At 31.5% G+C, this 15,013-nt stretch overlaps 1 protein-coding gene across 2 annotated transcripts in view; it reads left to right on the top strand.

Annotated features, from left to right (window-relative positions):
- LOC118183050 (zinc finger protein ush-like) overlaps positions 1 to 15,013 on the top strand; it is a 215,071-nt gene that overhangs the window by 110,008 nt on the left and 90,050 nt on the right. The window contains exon 1 of one of the 2 annotated variants that reach the window (XM_035352463.2): positions 10,741 to 11,588. The exons of the other annotated variant lie outside the window; for it this stretch is intronic. Coding sequence (XP_035208354.1) covers positions 11,582 to 11,588 — 7 coding nt within the window. The 5' untranslated portion in view covers positions 10,741 to 11,581. Of the gene's footprint in view, positions 1 to 10,740; positions 11,589 to 15,013 lie in introns of those variants that run through there. 2 annotated transcript variants of the gene reach the window in all.

The raw sequence follows: 15,013 nt of genomic DNA, 5'->3' as shown, positions 1-15,013 counted from the left end.
AAGACCCTTGATGAGTGCTGCACGTTATCATGATAACGTGAAGTCTACAGCGCTTATCAAGGATCTTCCTTCACTTCTGTATGTACTGTCAAATTTGGAATAGCAACAATAACCTTAAGATAATACATTCTTTCGCGTATGATTATCAGAGTTTTAGAAATTTTCCATTACTCTATCATGATAAGTGGATGATGCTTTTAAGATTCTCCTTATGCATATATGTAATATCGAGGTTCAGAATAACAACATTAGGACACTATAACTCTTTCCCACTATCCTATCATGATTATTTAAATTTAACTAAAACCATTCTTATAACAGTATGTTGCCTTTAAACTGGGTAAAAGTGTTAAGTATATTTTCTGATGGTATTGATATACTTGTCAAAGAAGTTCTAGAAACCTCAAATGTCAAAAGAGCATATGATAAGAATCTCCTTTCCTATCGCTACGTCAGTTACAGGTTAAGGGGTGGCTTGAATGAATAAAGGTAATGTTTGTGCAAAAATATAGTAGTTCTATTTTGAAATGAGAAATAATTCGCTTTTTGTCAATTAAGGAAACTTGTGGTATTATTAAACAGAATGTCAGTGAAAGACATTGCGTTTGCATAGTGAATTATGAAGGTACTGAAAGGTAGTAAAGAAGGTGAATGAAAGAATTAATTTGAACAAATAAGGTAAGGCTATCATTAAAAGAAAAAACTGTTCAAAAGATGTATGTTAGAATTAAAAGTAAGATGTTAAAGTTTAAAAAGATGTAACAGAGTAAAACCAAAGAATACTGGTAATTCCCATCTGGAAAACAGTAATTTGAGTACGATATTGAAAAAGTTGGTTTTAAGAATTTCTTTATGCATGTGATGCAAAACAATTGCTAATTTATCATGAGTGCTGACATAGATGCAATTAGTGCAGGAAAAATAGTAAAATTAGTATAGTTAGTGTCTCTAAAACATGAAAAAATAATAGTGTGAGCAGTGTAAATTCATTTGAAGTACTGAAATATGACATAGACTAAATATCTGAAAATGTAAGAAATATTTTGGTATGTGTGGATGAAACACTGAACGTGGTTGTAAAATTAGAAATGAAAATTATCAACACACTTAAAGGTAATCGGGATTTAAAACTAAACATGATGTTAGAAACTTTGAAGACCATAAAACTATATGAGAAAGAAATACATTTAGATATAAATGGTATTAAACTGTAAAGTTGTGAATGGAAATTTCTGAGTAAAACCTGTAGATGATCTATTATGATCGAGGAATAAAACAAGTATTATAAAAATTGTAAGGAAATATTTGAATATGGAGTAAATGAGAACAATCCATATCGTTAAAATGAATAAAAAGGGATAAAATGTTGGAATTACGAGTGATGAGACAGAAATATAAACATTATAATAAATAAGTTAAGCTAGAATTAAGAAATATAAACACAGAAGGGAAATCATGAACGTAAGAAAAGCAATTAACAGTTATAGACTTAAGTTTTTTTAAAAATATTCGGTAATGTAAGGAAGATATTGTTAAACACGTGAAAGAAATTAGAAATTCTGTAGAAAATTTAGTAAAAGAACTAAGATCACGAAAAATAAACGTTTCTTTTTAAATACAATTTCATACCACTAAGTTAAAGTGTGTATATAATGGTTTAAAAAAAGTAAATGAAGTTAAAATTCAGAATATATTGAACATTATAACGTTAAAAAAAAGTGTGAAATTGCATCTAAAATTAAGCAATGTAACAAATAAACAGCACGTGCGGGAACGTTTGTGAAATATAACGTATAAGTTAAAAATCAGGGTATTCTGAAATTTATGAAAGGTATGAAAAAAAAATAGTACGTGGAAATTAAATAAAATATTACAAATTAGAAACGTTAAGTATTAAAAAAATATGACAGTAAATGAATATGCTATTATGAACAGAAAACCTAAGAAATAAGTTTAAGTTTCATGGAAAACTAGAAAGGATAAAAGTATCAGAATAAAATTGAGTAATAAAAACAAATTATCTTGTAGTTTCATTTTGATGACATGGTAAACTATCATTAAAGGAAAGTCTTTTTTATATTTGTTTCTTTTACATTGTTTTCAGAGTCGCGCATTGAATAATTTTAACACCAGACTTAAAAATATATTTCTAAAACATATAATTCACTTTTTCGTCAAGAGAGGGCAGCATCGCCATTTCATCAAAATTAAGATGCAGAAAATATTTCCTGTTGCCAATTTTTAAAAAACTAACTTTAAATGAAAAGCAGGAAGTCTACAACTCAATCAGCAGTCTACGAACACCTCAACTCCACTCGAAACCACGCCTCCTAGTGTGATGACGTTGCCTTTGGCCCCGCCCTCTGTGTGACGTCATTGGCCACGCCCACACCGCACACCGCGTGCAGGTGAACCCGTATTTTTATACTACTAACGAACTAATTACTTCTGTATCTGCCCCACCAACTGAATAGCACTACAGGGATTGACAAGTCATTCAAAAGCCAGCCTGAGGATGGTCGTAAACACTTCCGCTTGGGTCCTGGAGCCCACATCCCTGAGTAAAACGGCATTCTAGGCTCGCTCTTAAGGCCCACCGCTGAACTGACCAACCAAGAGCACCGTCCCAGTGAACAGAGACCACGGTGAGTTGGGTATGATGACTTGGAGCTTTGACTAGTCGAAGATTGATTTGCTACCTACCAGTACGACGCGGGCAGCCCCTTCCCACAGGCTTTACACAGAATGCCGAAGACAGCGGTGACTGGACGCTCAATGGCCCAGGCGCTATTTGGCTGCTGATACCCTAATTACCGGAGACACGCCACCAGACCCGCGAAAAGTCGGGATCCCCACAGATTGTCGGTAAGCGCCAAGTTCATGAATTTTTATACCCGCGGTGGCCGAGACTGCCTAGGTATAAACCCTAGCGAGTACTACATAGAGCGCTCTGCGTCGACCCCCGGGAGTTTGCCTAAGGGAAGAGATGCCGTCATGGAGAACTTTCAAAGAGAAACTATTCGTGCTAGACACTTACCTTAGCTCACTTGCCTGAAGAACTGCCAGTATTGAGCAGTCTTCATCACTTGGTCACAGGCGAGGCCTTTCATTTAGGATTCGTAGTATATGAAACGAATGGAATCAAATGGTTATATTGCATTTTAAATTATTCGTATCATGTGAAATTATCATTAAATGTACTTTAGATGCTTCTCGTTTCGTTGATGAAATTACTTTTTGTTATATCTTTATAAGGTATTTCTCCCACCTTCTCGGCATGCCTTCGCGGTGTGGTGGCCTGCACGCTGGGCGCGTATTCCAGAGGTCCGTGGTTCGATTTCCGGCGAAGACGTTGCATTTTTCATCTTTCCTACTTCGAAAAAATATCTAATGCATCTACAGTGGCGCTCGAACTAAAAGGGTGTTGAATGATGATTCTCCCCACTCAGGATTTTGGTGATTGGATCTCCTAAAAATCCCAGTCGCCTTTTAAAAGGGGGAGTATCTAAGGTATTTCTCTCGCCTTCTTGGCATGCCTTCGTGGTGCGGTGGTCTGCACGGTGGGCACGTATTCCAGAGGTCCGCAGTTCGATTCCCGGCGAAGGCGTTGCTAATTATTAATCTTGCCTGCTTTAAAAAAAATACTTAATGGCTCTACATCTTTATTTTTATTTTGACTTTTTTTCTTCTCTTTGTCATCTCTTTTCTAGCATAAAATACCCTGTGATCCATTTAAGTTCCGTTTTTTTTTCCTGTCAAGAAATGTGATTTCATTTATTTTTTTCGTCCAATACATAATTTGTTTTACTTATATTAATCATTGATTTTAATATAAATAATAGTTCGGCTTTCATTCCCCCCCCCCTTATTTTTCATTTGTTTTCAAACGCCTCCAAAACTCGTCATGGAATACACGTTTAGATCATTCTTGTACGAATGCCCTCGCAGGTATTCTTTCTTCTGTGACCAGCTTTACAATTGGAATTCTGTCGTAATTATCCACCTTATCTTACTAGTTTCTTACTTCTCGGTTCTCGGTAATCTTGCTGCATCGTGCTTCAATCACATCGTGCAATCTTTAATTGACCCACTTAAGCTTACTGGCTGTTCGTCTGTAAGACGTTCTCTGTATGTGCAGTCGTACTGCAATAACACATCTTAAAAAAACTCGACTATTTCGGTAATGCACGCAAAGTTACTAATGTCTTTTACCGTTATATAGCATCGTCTATCACTGGAAAATATATGCAAACTTTCTATCAGTATGTCGAGTAAGTGTTAACAGATAACTGTTCTTTTAAGTAAGTTATATTGCTTTTGTACTTGCAAAATATTAGGAGGAAGTCTGATTCCTGATTGTTTATTGTTTTAAGTTAAGGGGACTCGGTACCCATTGAATGATTTTTTTTATTTAAGCACGTTCATCTACTTTTTATGAATAATATTAAGTGGTTTTATGAGACAAAATGGTTTTAAGCTGAAAAAAAAATTTTGCTATTAAAAAATTTTTTTGCTATTAATTTTTGTTTAATTTGAATTTTTTTTAAAAAAATCAACAATTAAAAATTCTTTCTTCTATAATTTTCAATATTTTTGCTTCAAATGTTTTTATTCTATTCATAATAGTGTTCTTAATAACTTTACGGATCGATTTTTCAATTAATGAATTAGTTTTTGAGAAAAAAATAAAAAGCACATTTTTATGTAAAAGCTTTAAAAAATATGATATCAGTAACATTTTTACTTCCAATAATTTTTCTTTTCACTATTTTTCAAATCCCATCCTTGATTCTATTGAGTATGCAATTTTAAATAAGCAGTAAAATTATTAAATAATTTGGTCCATATCTGAACAAGTTTCAGGACTTATTATAAAGGATATATTAAAAAATTGCAAACTGAGAAATCGCAGTTTAAAGAATGTAAACTGTCTGGACGGTAATTAAATCATTTCCAATTTCTTAAAAATTTTATTACTGAATTTCAATACATATATATATATATTAAAACTTAGTACTGCTCAATTGATTAATATGAATAGAAATTACAAGCTTTTGTTTAAAACCTTATCTGTCTAGAAATATTGCAAAATTATCATAAAATGCAAGCACAATTTTTCTTTACCTGTTTTTGTTTTTTAAAACTCTCTCAAAACAATTTTAATGCATGAATTAATTATAATATATTTTCTAAAACGCTTATAATCATTATTGATAATATTAATTTGTCGTTTTATTCATTTTTTAAAAAGCAAAATTTGAAATTTTAACTGACATAAAACATTTTATTTAAAACCACTCAGCAGCTTATGTGATTTCTTCTCTTATTTTAGCCATTTGTTGTCGTACATAAATTGCATTTTAAATTAATTTATGTGCATTTTAATTAATTAAAAAGTTTAATGTTTGTTCCAGCACTATTTCAATAATGCTACGGTCAGAAATTTGATCACTTTCATTACACCACCTCTTTCTGTTCGTATCTAATCACAGATAATTTCAACTTTTGAATAAGCATAGCATTTTTGTTGACATAATACACATAAAATTATTTGCTGAGCTCAGTATAAATATATAAACTTGCCAGTTTAAAGGTGAAAAAAAAGTTTTTTCCAACTTTAATTTTTGTATTTAAATAAATCAGTATATACGCATAAATACAGTTTTTTGATAGTTGGAGTCATATTTAATTACACTCCTTTTCATTTACACTGACTTTTGGTAAGTTACTGAAAAAATTAAGAAGTAAAAAAAAAAAAATAAATAAATAAACACTGAGGGGGGGTGGCATTTAAAGGGGTGTCAAAATTTTAAAATGCAGTTACATCTCGGGTAATTAAATCTTTACGCATTTTGATATTCTGTATTTTTAATTTCTAAGGACCGATTGTAATCAGTAAATCCATCGTTAATGATTAGCTTGAAATTGCTTCAAGTGTTCACTAGAAATCTGCATAATGAGATATGATCGCAATTTCTTTTTAAGCTTATGATTTTTATACTATTAGTATTTAAATTTTTTAGCACTAAAGGGCTTATTAATCTCGAACTTAACTCTTTTGACCGCATCACTTTTGGAATACGTTGAACGAACGTTGCCACTGGATGTTATTGCTGTGTATTATTTTTACAGAAATAATCTAGCCGATATAAAACTATGTGTAGCAACACAAATAAAAGCATGTTGCCACCAAACTTTTGTTTTCAAAAGAAATATTAAAAAAATTATATGTTAATACTTAACACTCTAACAGGTATCCTAAAGATAATACGCTGGTTTTAAACATTTTGGGATTTTGCTGTAGAAATTTATGTTATGTAAGTGCAAAGAAAGTAACTTTTAATGAATAAAAAGACAATTAATAACAAAAAGACAGATAATGTTTAAATTATCTTGCTAAGAAAACTGAAAAAACGGAAATTGATATGATAAACTGAGAAAAGGCAGAAAACAAAATTAATAACAACACTAAACATTGTGTCGGGAACTCTAAACAACGCTGCTTTTAAAAATGTTGTAATTTTAGTGTTTATTATTATGCTGCGTAAATGTGAAGAAAGCAGTGTTAGAAAGAAAAAAAAGCAGCAGGAGTGAATCCAAGAGCAGACTTGTAAACTGCGAGCTGAGAGAGAGCACAAATAACCTCAACAAAGCTTCTGTTGGAACGTTAAAGTATGAAAATCCTTGCACATATTTTTTAATATACAGTAAGACCCCGCTTAACGCTGTTTCGTTTAGCGCTGTTTCAGTTTAGCGCTCTTTTATTTCAACCCGGGGATTCCACGAAATCGCTCGCAGCATACGGGGATTCCCCGAAATATTATGCAGCGATAGGTTTCAAATACATATCCGAAAGAGTGTACTTGTATTTCTTGTTTGGTGCGGTATTGTACAGACATATTTTGAAGGGGTAAATGTGGAAGATGTCGAAGAAATAATTCAAGAAGCAGCGGCTAGTCTTTCTAATGATGAGCTCAAGGAATTAACTGAACAAGAAGAAAACAAAAATGTTGACAGCAGTGATTCAGAAGAAGAGCAAAAAGAACTTTCGATGGCGTTTTTAAAAAGGAGTTTGTCTACCATAACTGAAATAATGGATCAATTCATTGAAAATGATCCGAATTTTGACAGGAGCTCAAAAGTAAGGCGTGGTGTTAGAGATGCTCTATCCGTTTATGAAGAACTTTTAAGAGAACAACGCAAAAGAAAAAGGCAAACAACATTAGATGCTTTTGTCACAAAAAGGCAGAACACTGAAAACGCGGAAGGCTAACTAAATATGACTGACTGAGAATTTTGTTTTTTTTAAGAATATTCGTTTTGTTATTTATATTTTGTTTTTATTTTTGCAAGAAATAATAATGTGGTATTAATTTGGGCTTTAAGAAATAAATGTTTGGTTTTATTTTTATTAAAAAAAACATACTTTTTAAATTTAATACCTAACCAATTTCCTAGCCATCTTCCCCTAACCCAAATATTTACATGTAAAGATAGCCTCGTTTAGCGCTGTTTCGCATTACGCTCTACTTTGATGGAACGTATCCCCTGCGTTAAGCGGGGTCTTACTGTATATAGATTGAAACTATAATAGTAAACTCTTTGAGGTATTAGACTAAAATCTTTGAGGTTTAGACTAAATCTAAGTCTTGTACGGTTGTTTTAGTTCGGAATTAGTTTCGAAAATCAATATATTTGTGAGTCTAATATCATTAATGATATATGATAACTTATCACTGATGTGCGTAATATGTCTTTATTGATAATACTTTTTTTTATCATTTTTCAGCTTAACTGTATAATTTGATTACAGTTAGCATTATAAATGATGCCGAGTTGTAGATTTAAATAGGTACTTTTAAATACTTTTAATTTTATATAATACATTTTTGTTTCTCTAATAGTATCTGTTTCTAAGTTCAGAATTATTTGTAATTGCCAATACGTAAAACTTTTGTTGTAGGTATTGTACTGAAGTTGCGTTAAAATATGTGTGTACACTTTAATAAATATTAATTGTTCTCTATGTTTTAAAAATAAATTTTTTCATTTTAACATGTTTTATAAATCGCACGTTTAAAAAACGCTAATAGTTAATCAGCGTTCATTAATCAACATTTCACGTTTCGATTTTTTTGGTCCGATTCACTTTTCAGATTGTTGCCAACAAATGTTATCGCTCCGCATAATTTTCAAAGAAATTAAATAAAGAATCTGTATGTATGTTCCTCGTATTGTAGAAAAACAACAGCACTTGGTGCTATCAGAATTTGAATACACGAAGTACTCCACCAAAAAATGTGCACCTGCGAGCCTGCATTTATTTATTTCATATTTTGTGCAAATTTAATGAGTTTTTGATTAACAAACTTAGCGATTTGAAAGTGACCAATGGCAACACTGTTATAAATAAAGAATTTTTATCTCCAGCGCGCGAACCTGAAAAATATAAGATATTTATCTTTCATTTTTAATTAATAGACTGGGCTATTTGAAAACAATGTGTTGCCACTGCCAAAAATAAAGTACTTTTAACATACACGCGATAAGTTGTTGCCATTCAGTAAAGTCTAGGATATTTATTTTAAATAATCTGGAAGATATACCGAATAGTAAACTAAGAGATCTAAAACCAATAAACACAGCTATTAATATTTTTTCTGCTTTTTAATATCATTGTTTAAAATAAAAATGCCTTAAAATCGTGAGATGTCAAATTAGAAATATTCAAGATTTTTATGGCGTTACACTAGCTGGACTTAATGGAACCATTATATTCTTTTCCTTTTTTGAGATAACTATTTTAGGCGGCTAGGTTTTAAAGAAGTAATATAGCGAATAAAAAAAACTGTATGGCGATATTTAAGACTTCATCGGTAATTCTATTTCTAATGATATTCTACTCTTAAACGCTTTGGATTTCTGCTGTTGAATTTTATGTGTATGTGGCCAGCGTTTTATGTAATAAATAATGTTCAATATTTACTAATAAAATAACAGGAAAAAGAAGCTTTGCGAGTCATGTGATTAAGAAAAATGGAAAACTGAACTAAGAAAAGATTTGAAAAAAAAAAAAAAAAAAATAGATTGAAAAATGTATGCCAACACTTAGCACTGTATCAAGAACTTTAAACATTAGCCGCTATGGTGCTTTTAAAAATTTTTCTAGTTTGTTGTTAAATTATGTATTTCATATTTACGAAGAAAGCGATACATAATAATAAAGCTGAAAAGGGGGCGGGGGTTCAGCGTGAGTCCAAAAGCATACTGGTAGACTGAGAAGAGAAAGCTTAACGAATCTTGCAATGCTACTTTAAAATCTGACACTTTCAGAAATTTTTTTAGCCTAATTTTTATATGTTGTTTTCCTTTTGTATTGTACGAAACTGCAGAAAGTGGAATGCAGGTTGTGGAGAGAATATTTTATATATCTCTACAGGAGCGAACTCTTAAGTACTTCATAAAAGTTTACATACGTGATGCTTGTTCGAAATAAAATGAATGCATAATAACGTAGTACAAATTTAATGATTTTTTCCCAAATTTCCTATATATTTTATGAGAACTAAACACAACAATAAAGATATGATGAAAAAATATGTTGTGGACACCATATGCCATCCTTCTAAGGCCTATTACATTACACATATTTTTTGCTGCACTTCATTTAAACTTAATTCTTCGAATTGCTCTAACGCAATGTATAAGGTATTCTCCCACTTCTCTAGCGTGCCTTCGTGGTGTAACGGTCGCGCGCTGGGCCGGTATTCCAGAGGTCCGTGGTTCGATTCCCGGCGAAGGCGGTTGCTATTTTTCATCTTTTCTGCTTCCAATTAACCTAATGACTCTACAAGTGGCGCCCGAACTAAAAGGGTTGTGGATGATGATTCTCCGCACCCAGGATTTGGCGACTAGGTCCCCTAAAACCCTAGTCGCCCTTTAAAAAGGGGAGTATATAAAGTATTCTCCCACTTCTCTAGCGTGCCTTCGTGGTGTAACGGTAGCGCCCTGGGCCGGGATTCCAGAGGTCCGTGGTTCGATTCCCGGCGAAGGCGCTTGCTATTTTTCATCTTTTCTGCTTCCAATTAACCTAATGACTCTACAAATGAACCGATTCTTCAAGGCAAGTTGAAAATGACATCAAAAATTGCAAGTTTTGAAATTAAATATCTTTTACACGAAGATAAAAGGGGCTAATTTGAATAACTTCTTTTATTTCACTATCAACCAAATTGGCATTTTCAGAGGATAAATGGGGTGTCATCTTACAATATATGAGGTCCTGAAGTTGCAAAATAACACAATTTTAACTTCCTTTCTTAGTTTTCCTTTCCCAGCTATGGATTTAAAAACTATTTCTTTAAATAGTTTCTTTTTAGAAACCATTTAACTGAACTGCTTGCCTTCAGTATTGATCACCGTTGCATAAAAACACTGTTTCACAGAGCATTTAGTTCCGATAACCGAATAATTCCGATGAGAGCGACGACAAGAGAAACAAACTGCTTCTTTTAAACTGACTTCTCAACTTTCGGCCGTAACGTTCAACCGTTTCGTTCTAAGCACCTTAAAGTGACGATTACTTTGCAGCCAGTAAGTTCCCTTCTTACATGAAAACTTTAGTGGGAATTCTAAAGCATCCCAGTGAAATAACTTAAGTGCGTAAGGAAATGGCCGCGAACTGAACCAAGGCATAGATAGGAGAGAGAGAGAGAACGTTGTACTTTCAGCGAAAACTCGGATGAAAGAAAAGAAAGGATAGTGGGGGTGAGATGCAGTGGACGGGAGGAGTGAATAGAAGATAGAAAGTGCTCCTGCGAAGGCGAGATAAGTTTCACTAGCGCCCCCCTTCCCATTTACAGTTTGCTTATCATATCAAACAGCCAACAGAAACCCGCCTGTTTACAAAAGCCGCTTTCCTATTGGATGATAACAATAACCATTCTATCTCGGGTTGAGATAAGGCTCTTATCACCCACCAACATGCATCGTGGAAGAAGAGAATGGACTAAAAATAAAAAAATAAATAAATAAATAAAAGAAAAAAAAGTTCAGTTTTCGCTGATTTCTACCCTGCTTTGGGATTACGAACCTCCGACGATAAAAGTCGATATCGGCCCCAGCTCCTCCTTTCTCTCCTTCCCCCTCACCAGCGACTGTAACCAACTAGATAACGCCGAGCGATAATGTAAATGAACATTTCGGCTTTTGGTGTGTGTGTTCTCTCTTCTCTTGCCGCTACTTTTTATTATTATTCTTTGTTCGTTTCATTTTTATCAAAAGACGTCCGAGTAGCTGTGTGTTGAGTTGTTGGTGTAAATGGCCTTTGTGCACTTTCGGCGCACGCATGACTTGAGCTTCACTGGCGAAGGTGTCATATTTTTCAGACGTTTCGAAACTTCATTTCTTGAAGATGGCAACAGCGATCAGTTCTCGTTTTTATGTTCTCCAGGTGTCAGTCTGTGGTAGATTTCTCACCGGATGCTGCTTTATGTTTTGAAAGAAAACCATATAACGCATACTATACATGGAAATGGAATATGAAGATGCTAATGGATTTATTTTTTGAGAATACGCTCCAATGACTGGTAATTTATATATACGTTATAATTATATATTTTTCTAAGGTAAAAAAGATTACTTTTTGGTGTCCTTCAAAACAATTGTTTTTCCTTGATGTCTAAATTTTTAGAGAATTAAAAATTATTTTTAGATGTTTTCTCTAACGAATACTGTATATTTCTCTTTTTGCGAAATCAACTGTCCTTTCGCTTCTCCAAATATAATAACCACTTTACATAAAAATTAGCTCTTATTTAATTGAAAATGGTAATGGAAAATTTGCAGAGTTTCGTTAGATATAACCTATACTGATACGATTATTATGGTTTCATTAAAAATAAATATTGTGATGAAAAATAAAATAAAGCTCTAAAAATTCGTTACATGGTAATTTATTTATTAAACTAATTTTATAAGAAAATATGAGGAGACCAGTCTGAAATTATTAGAACTTTTGGATTAATTATCATTTATAGTTATACTAAGAACATTTCATTTTAAGTTGTTTCTAAAAGCATTCGGTATCTAAATGCATTAATTACGAGTTTTATTGCAGCAGCATTTTAATTTTAAGGCGTGTGCTGTATTAAAAGAGATCACTGATATTAAATTTTATCATTGTTATTTACGAAATGATTTTTCATTCTACTACTTATTAAAATTTGGGTTATATATTTACTGTCACATAAAATTTCAATATGGCTTATATATGTAAATATTAAAAACGATTTTTTCCGATTGAAAACAATTTCCATTTTTTATGTGACATGTTTTTGTTTCCATTTAGTTAAATATTAGAAACTGGGAAAAATAATTTAGCATTAACATGTAACAACCACAACAAAAACTGGTAAAATGTATAATTAATTTTTTTAGTTATTAGAATTGTTTGCTGTCCATATTCGTGAAAGCGTCTGTAAACTTAGTGATGAAGTTTTAATGTCAAACATTTTACGTTCAGCCGAAGGAAAAATATATTAAAATGTGCAAAAATATATATTTTTACAATACCAAAATTATATGTACATAAAATGTGCGCAGTTTCAAAATTATATATGTCTTTCATTCTAACATATAAAAAAACAATTCATTGTTGTTTAAAGACTTTAATCTTCAAATCTAAATACTAGATGGCGCTATTGAAGCACTTCGAAATCTTCCCTCTGTTGAATTTTTGGTAGTATTTGTATTAAATGCCTTATTTTATAGACGTAATAAAAGAATATATTTTATAGTTCATGTAGAAATTTCTATCTAAGTGTTTTTTGGATACCTCTTTTAAAAGATAAAAATAAGTAGAGGAGTTTTAGCTTTCGTGTTTCATTAAAGATAGCATTCATTCTGTAAACACTTTTTTTTAAATTTTGTTTATTCTCTATTTCTACTCTCTCTATCTTTCTTTCTTTTTTTTTTTTTTTTTTTGATGTATGCTTTTAAATGTATACTTTTAATACAGATATAATAGCTGTATATCTCTGAAAAATAGCTCGAAACTTTCAGCTTAGATCTGTATTGTATTGAAAATAAAAAAGTAATTTTTAATATATAACAGGTACCAGAGGAAAATATATTTTAAAGTTTTAATAGTATTGAATTACGGTCTTTGCTTCTGTTGCCATCTACGGTAGTTTTGTTATTGTGTGTCAGTTCTATGTTTTATTTTTATGCGAAGGCATTTAAAAAATGCTTTATAGATAAATTTTAGCAGTTTTCTTTGATAGGAATTAACTGGGGGGAATTTATTTCGGATAATGATTTCGGATTTATTTCTTGTACGAAATAAAGGAAGTATTGTAATCGTGAAAAATTTCGGATATTAAACTTCAACGGAAATATTCATTTTGACCATTCCTGAATCCATTTTGATTAATTTTTTGCATGATGTCTGTACGTATGGACAGAATAAAGGGCTCTTTCGACCAAAACGGATCGTAAAATAAATCTGAAATAATTTTGAAATGGATATACTTTCGTTACGTTTGCACGTATTTACGTATGTGTGTATCCTGCATAACAGTTAACTGTATAACGTTAACATTTTGTATATGTGACTACTGTAACATCTAGTTATATATTCATCTAGTTATATATTTTATTGCAATTGTCAGTATCAAACGCATGTATTTAATTATTTTTATTTTTTTATTATTACTTATACCGAGATAGAATGGTTATTGTTGTCATGACTTTTATTAGTACTTTTTAAATTCTCAATTATTGTAAAAATTTTCGATTCGATGCATAATAAAGTATTACCATTTAAGGAAACTCATACACCTTAAAACCCATAAGATCTTCGAATAGGTGACTGTTGCAAGAATTGGGATAACTTATTTATTTTAAAAGCAATTACTTCGAACTTTTTACAGCTAACTATATAATATAGCTGCTTTCTGAAATAGTCATCAGAAAGTTTGTGTTGCCACAAATATTTTTATAATTTAATCTGCTTTGTGACAACATTTTTCGTCATGTTTCCACCTTGCGCGCACAGTTTAAAATATTCTGTTGCATAATTTAATTCCATATTTAATATATAGCTTTTATAACATTTGGAAACTACTGTGAACCTTAAATTCTAAAAATTTAATGTTAAATTTTTATTTTATTTGGAGTTGAGTTTATAAAATGTATTTTATTAAAAAAATTTGTAATGTTTTCGGCCATAAAATTTTTCAGTATTAAAATATTTATCATATTTTGGGTTCAGTTAGAAAATAGTGCTCATATAAAGAATTCCATCAAATTTCAAGTATGTACCATTAGCCATTTTTAAAATATCATACGCGCAAGGTGGAAACATGGCGAAATATTTTGTCACAAACAGGATTAAATTACAAAAATATTTGTGGCAACACAAATTTTCTGGTTACTAGTTTCCAAACCAGCTATATTATGTAGTCAGCTGTAAAAGGTTGGAAGTAATTGCTTTTAAAATAAATAAAATATCCCAATCCTTGCAACAGTCACATATTCGAAGATCATGAGGGGTTTAAGGTGTATGAGCCCCTTTAAAAAAACACTTCTGAACTAGTTGCGTAATGTACGGTATTAGGAACAAATCTTTTCAACAATGGTAGTGCTGCAAATTTTCTTACAAATTATTTAGAGGACATACTTTTTAAAATTATTTCTGTTAAATACTCATTTAAAATGAAATACATATTCAATTATTAAGGTGGACGTTCAAATAAGTTTTTAATATCTCTAGTTTGCTAAGCAATTGAAATTTGATTAAATTTTCGAGGTAAATTATATACTTGGCGTAGCAAGATTAGCTTTTAATGTGGATGATAAACTTATAGGAACGTAGTGTAATGGACGTTACTATGTATAATTACTGAATGTTTGAAAAGTTCCTCACAGAAACACGAATTGTTAAACTATTATGCAATTGTAAAAAAATTGTAATTATATACTTGTGCATTTTCAACCAGATAATCAATAAGAA

This window comes from Stegodyphus dumicola, chromosome 2 (assembly GCF_044657685.1).
Source record: "Stegodyphus dumicola isolate Sdum_Otavi_A_Nest chromosome 2, ASM4465768v1".
Taxonomy (NCBI): Eukaryota; Metazoa; Arthropoda; class Arachnida; order Araneae; family Eresidae; genus Stegodyphus; species Stegodyphus dumicola.
The sequence above is the reverse complement of the archived record's forward strand: the minus strand, read 5'-3'. Positions and strand labels throughout refer to the sequence as shown.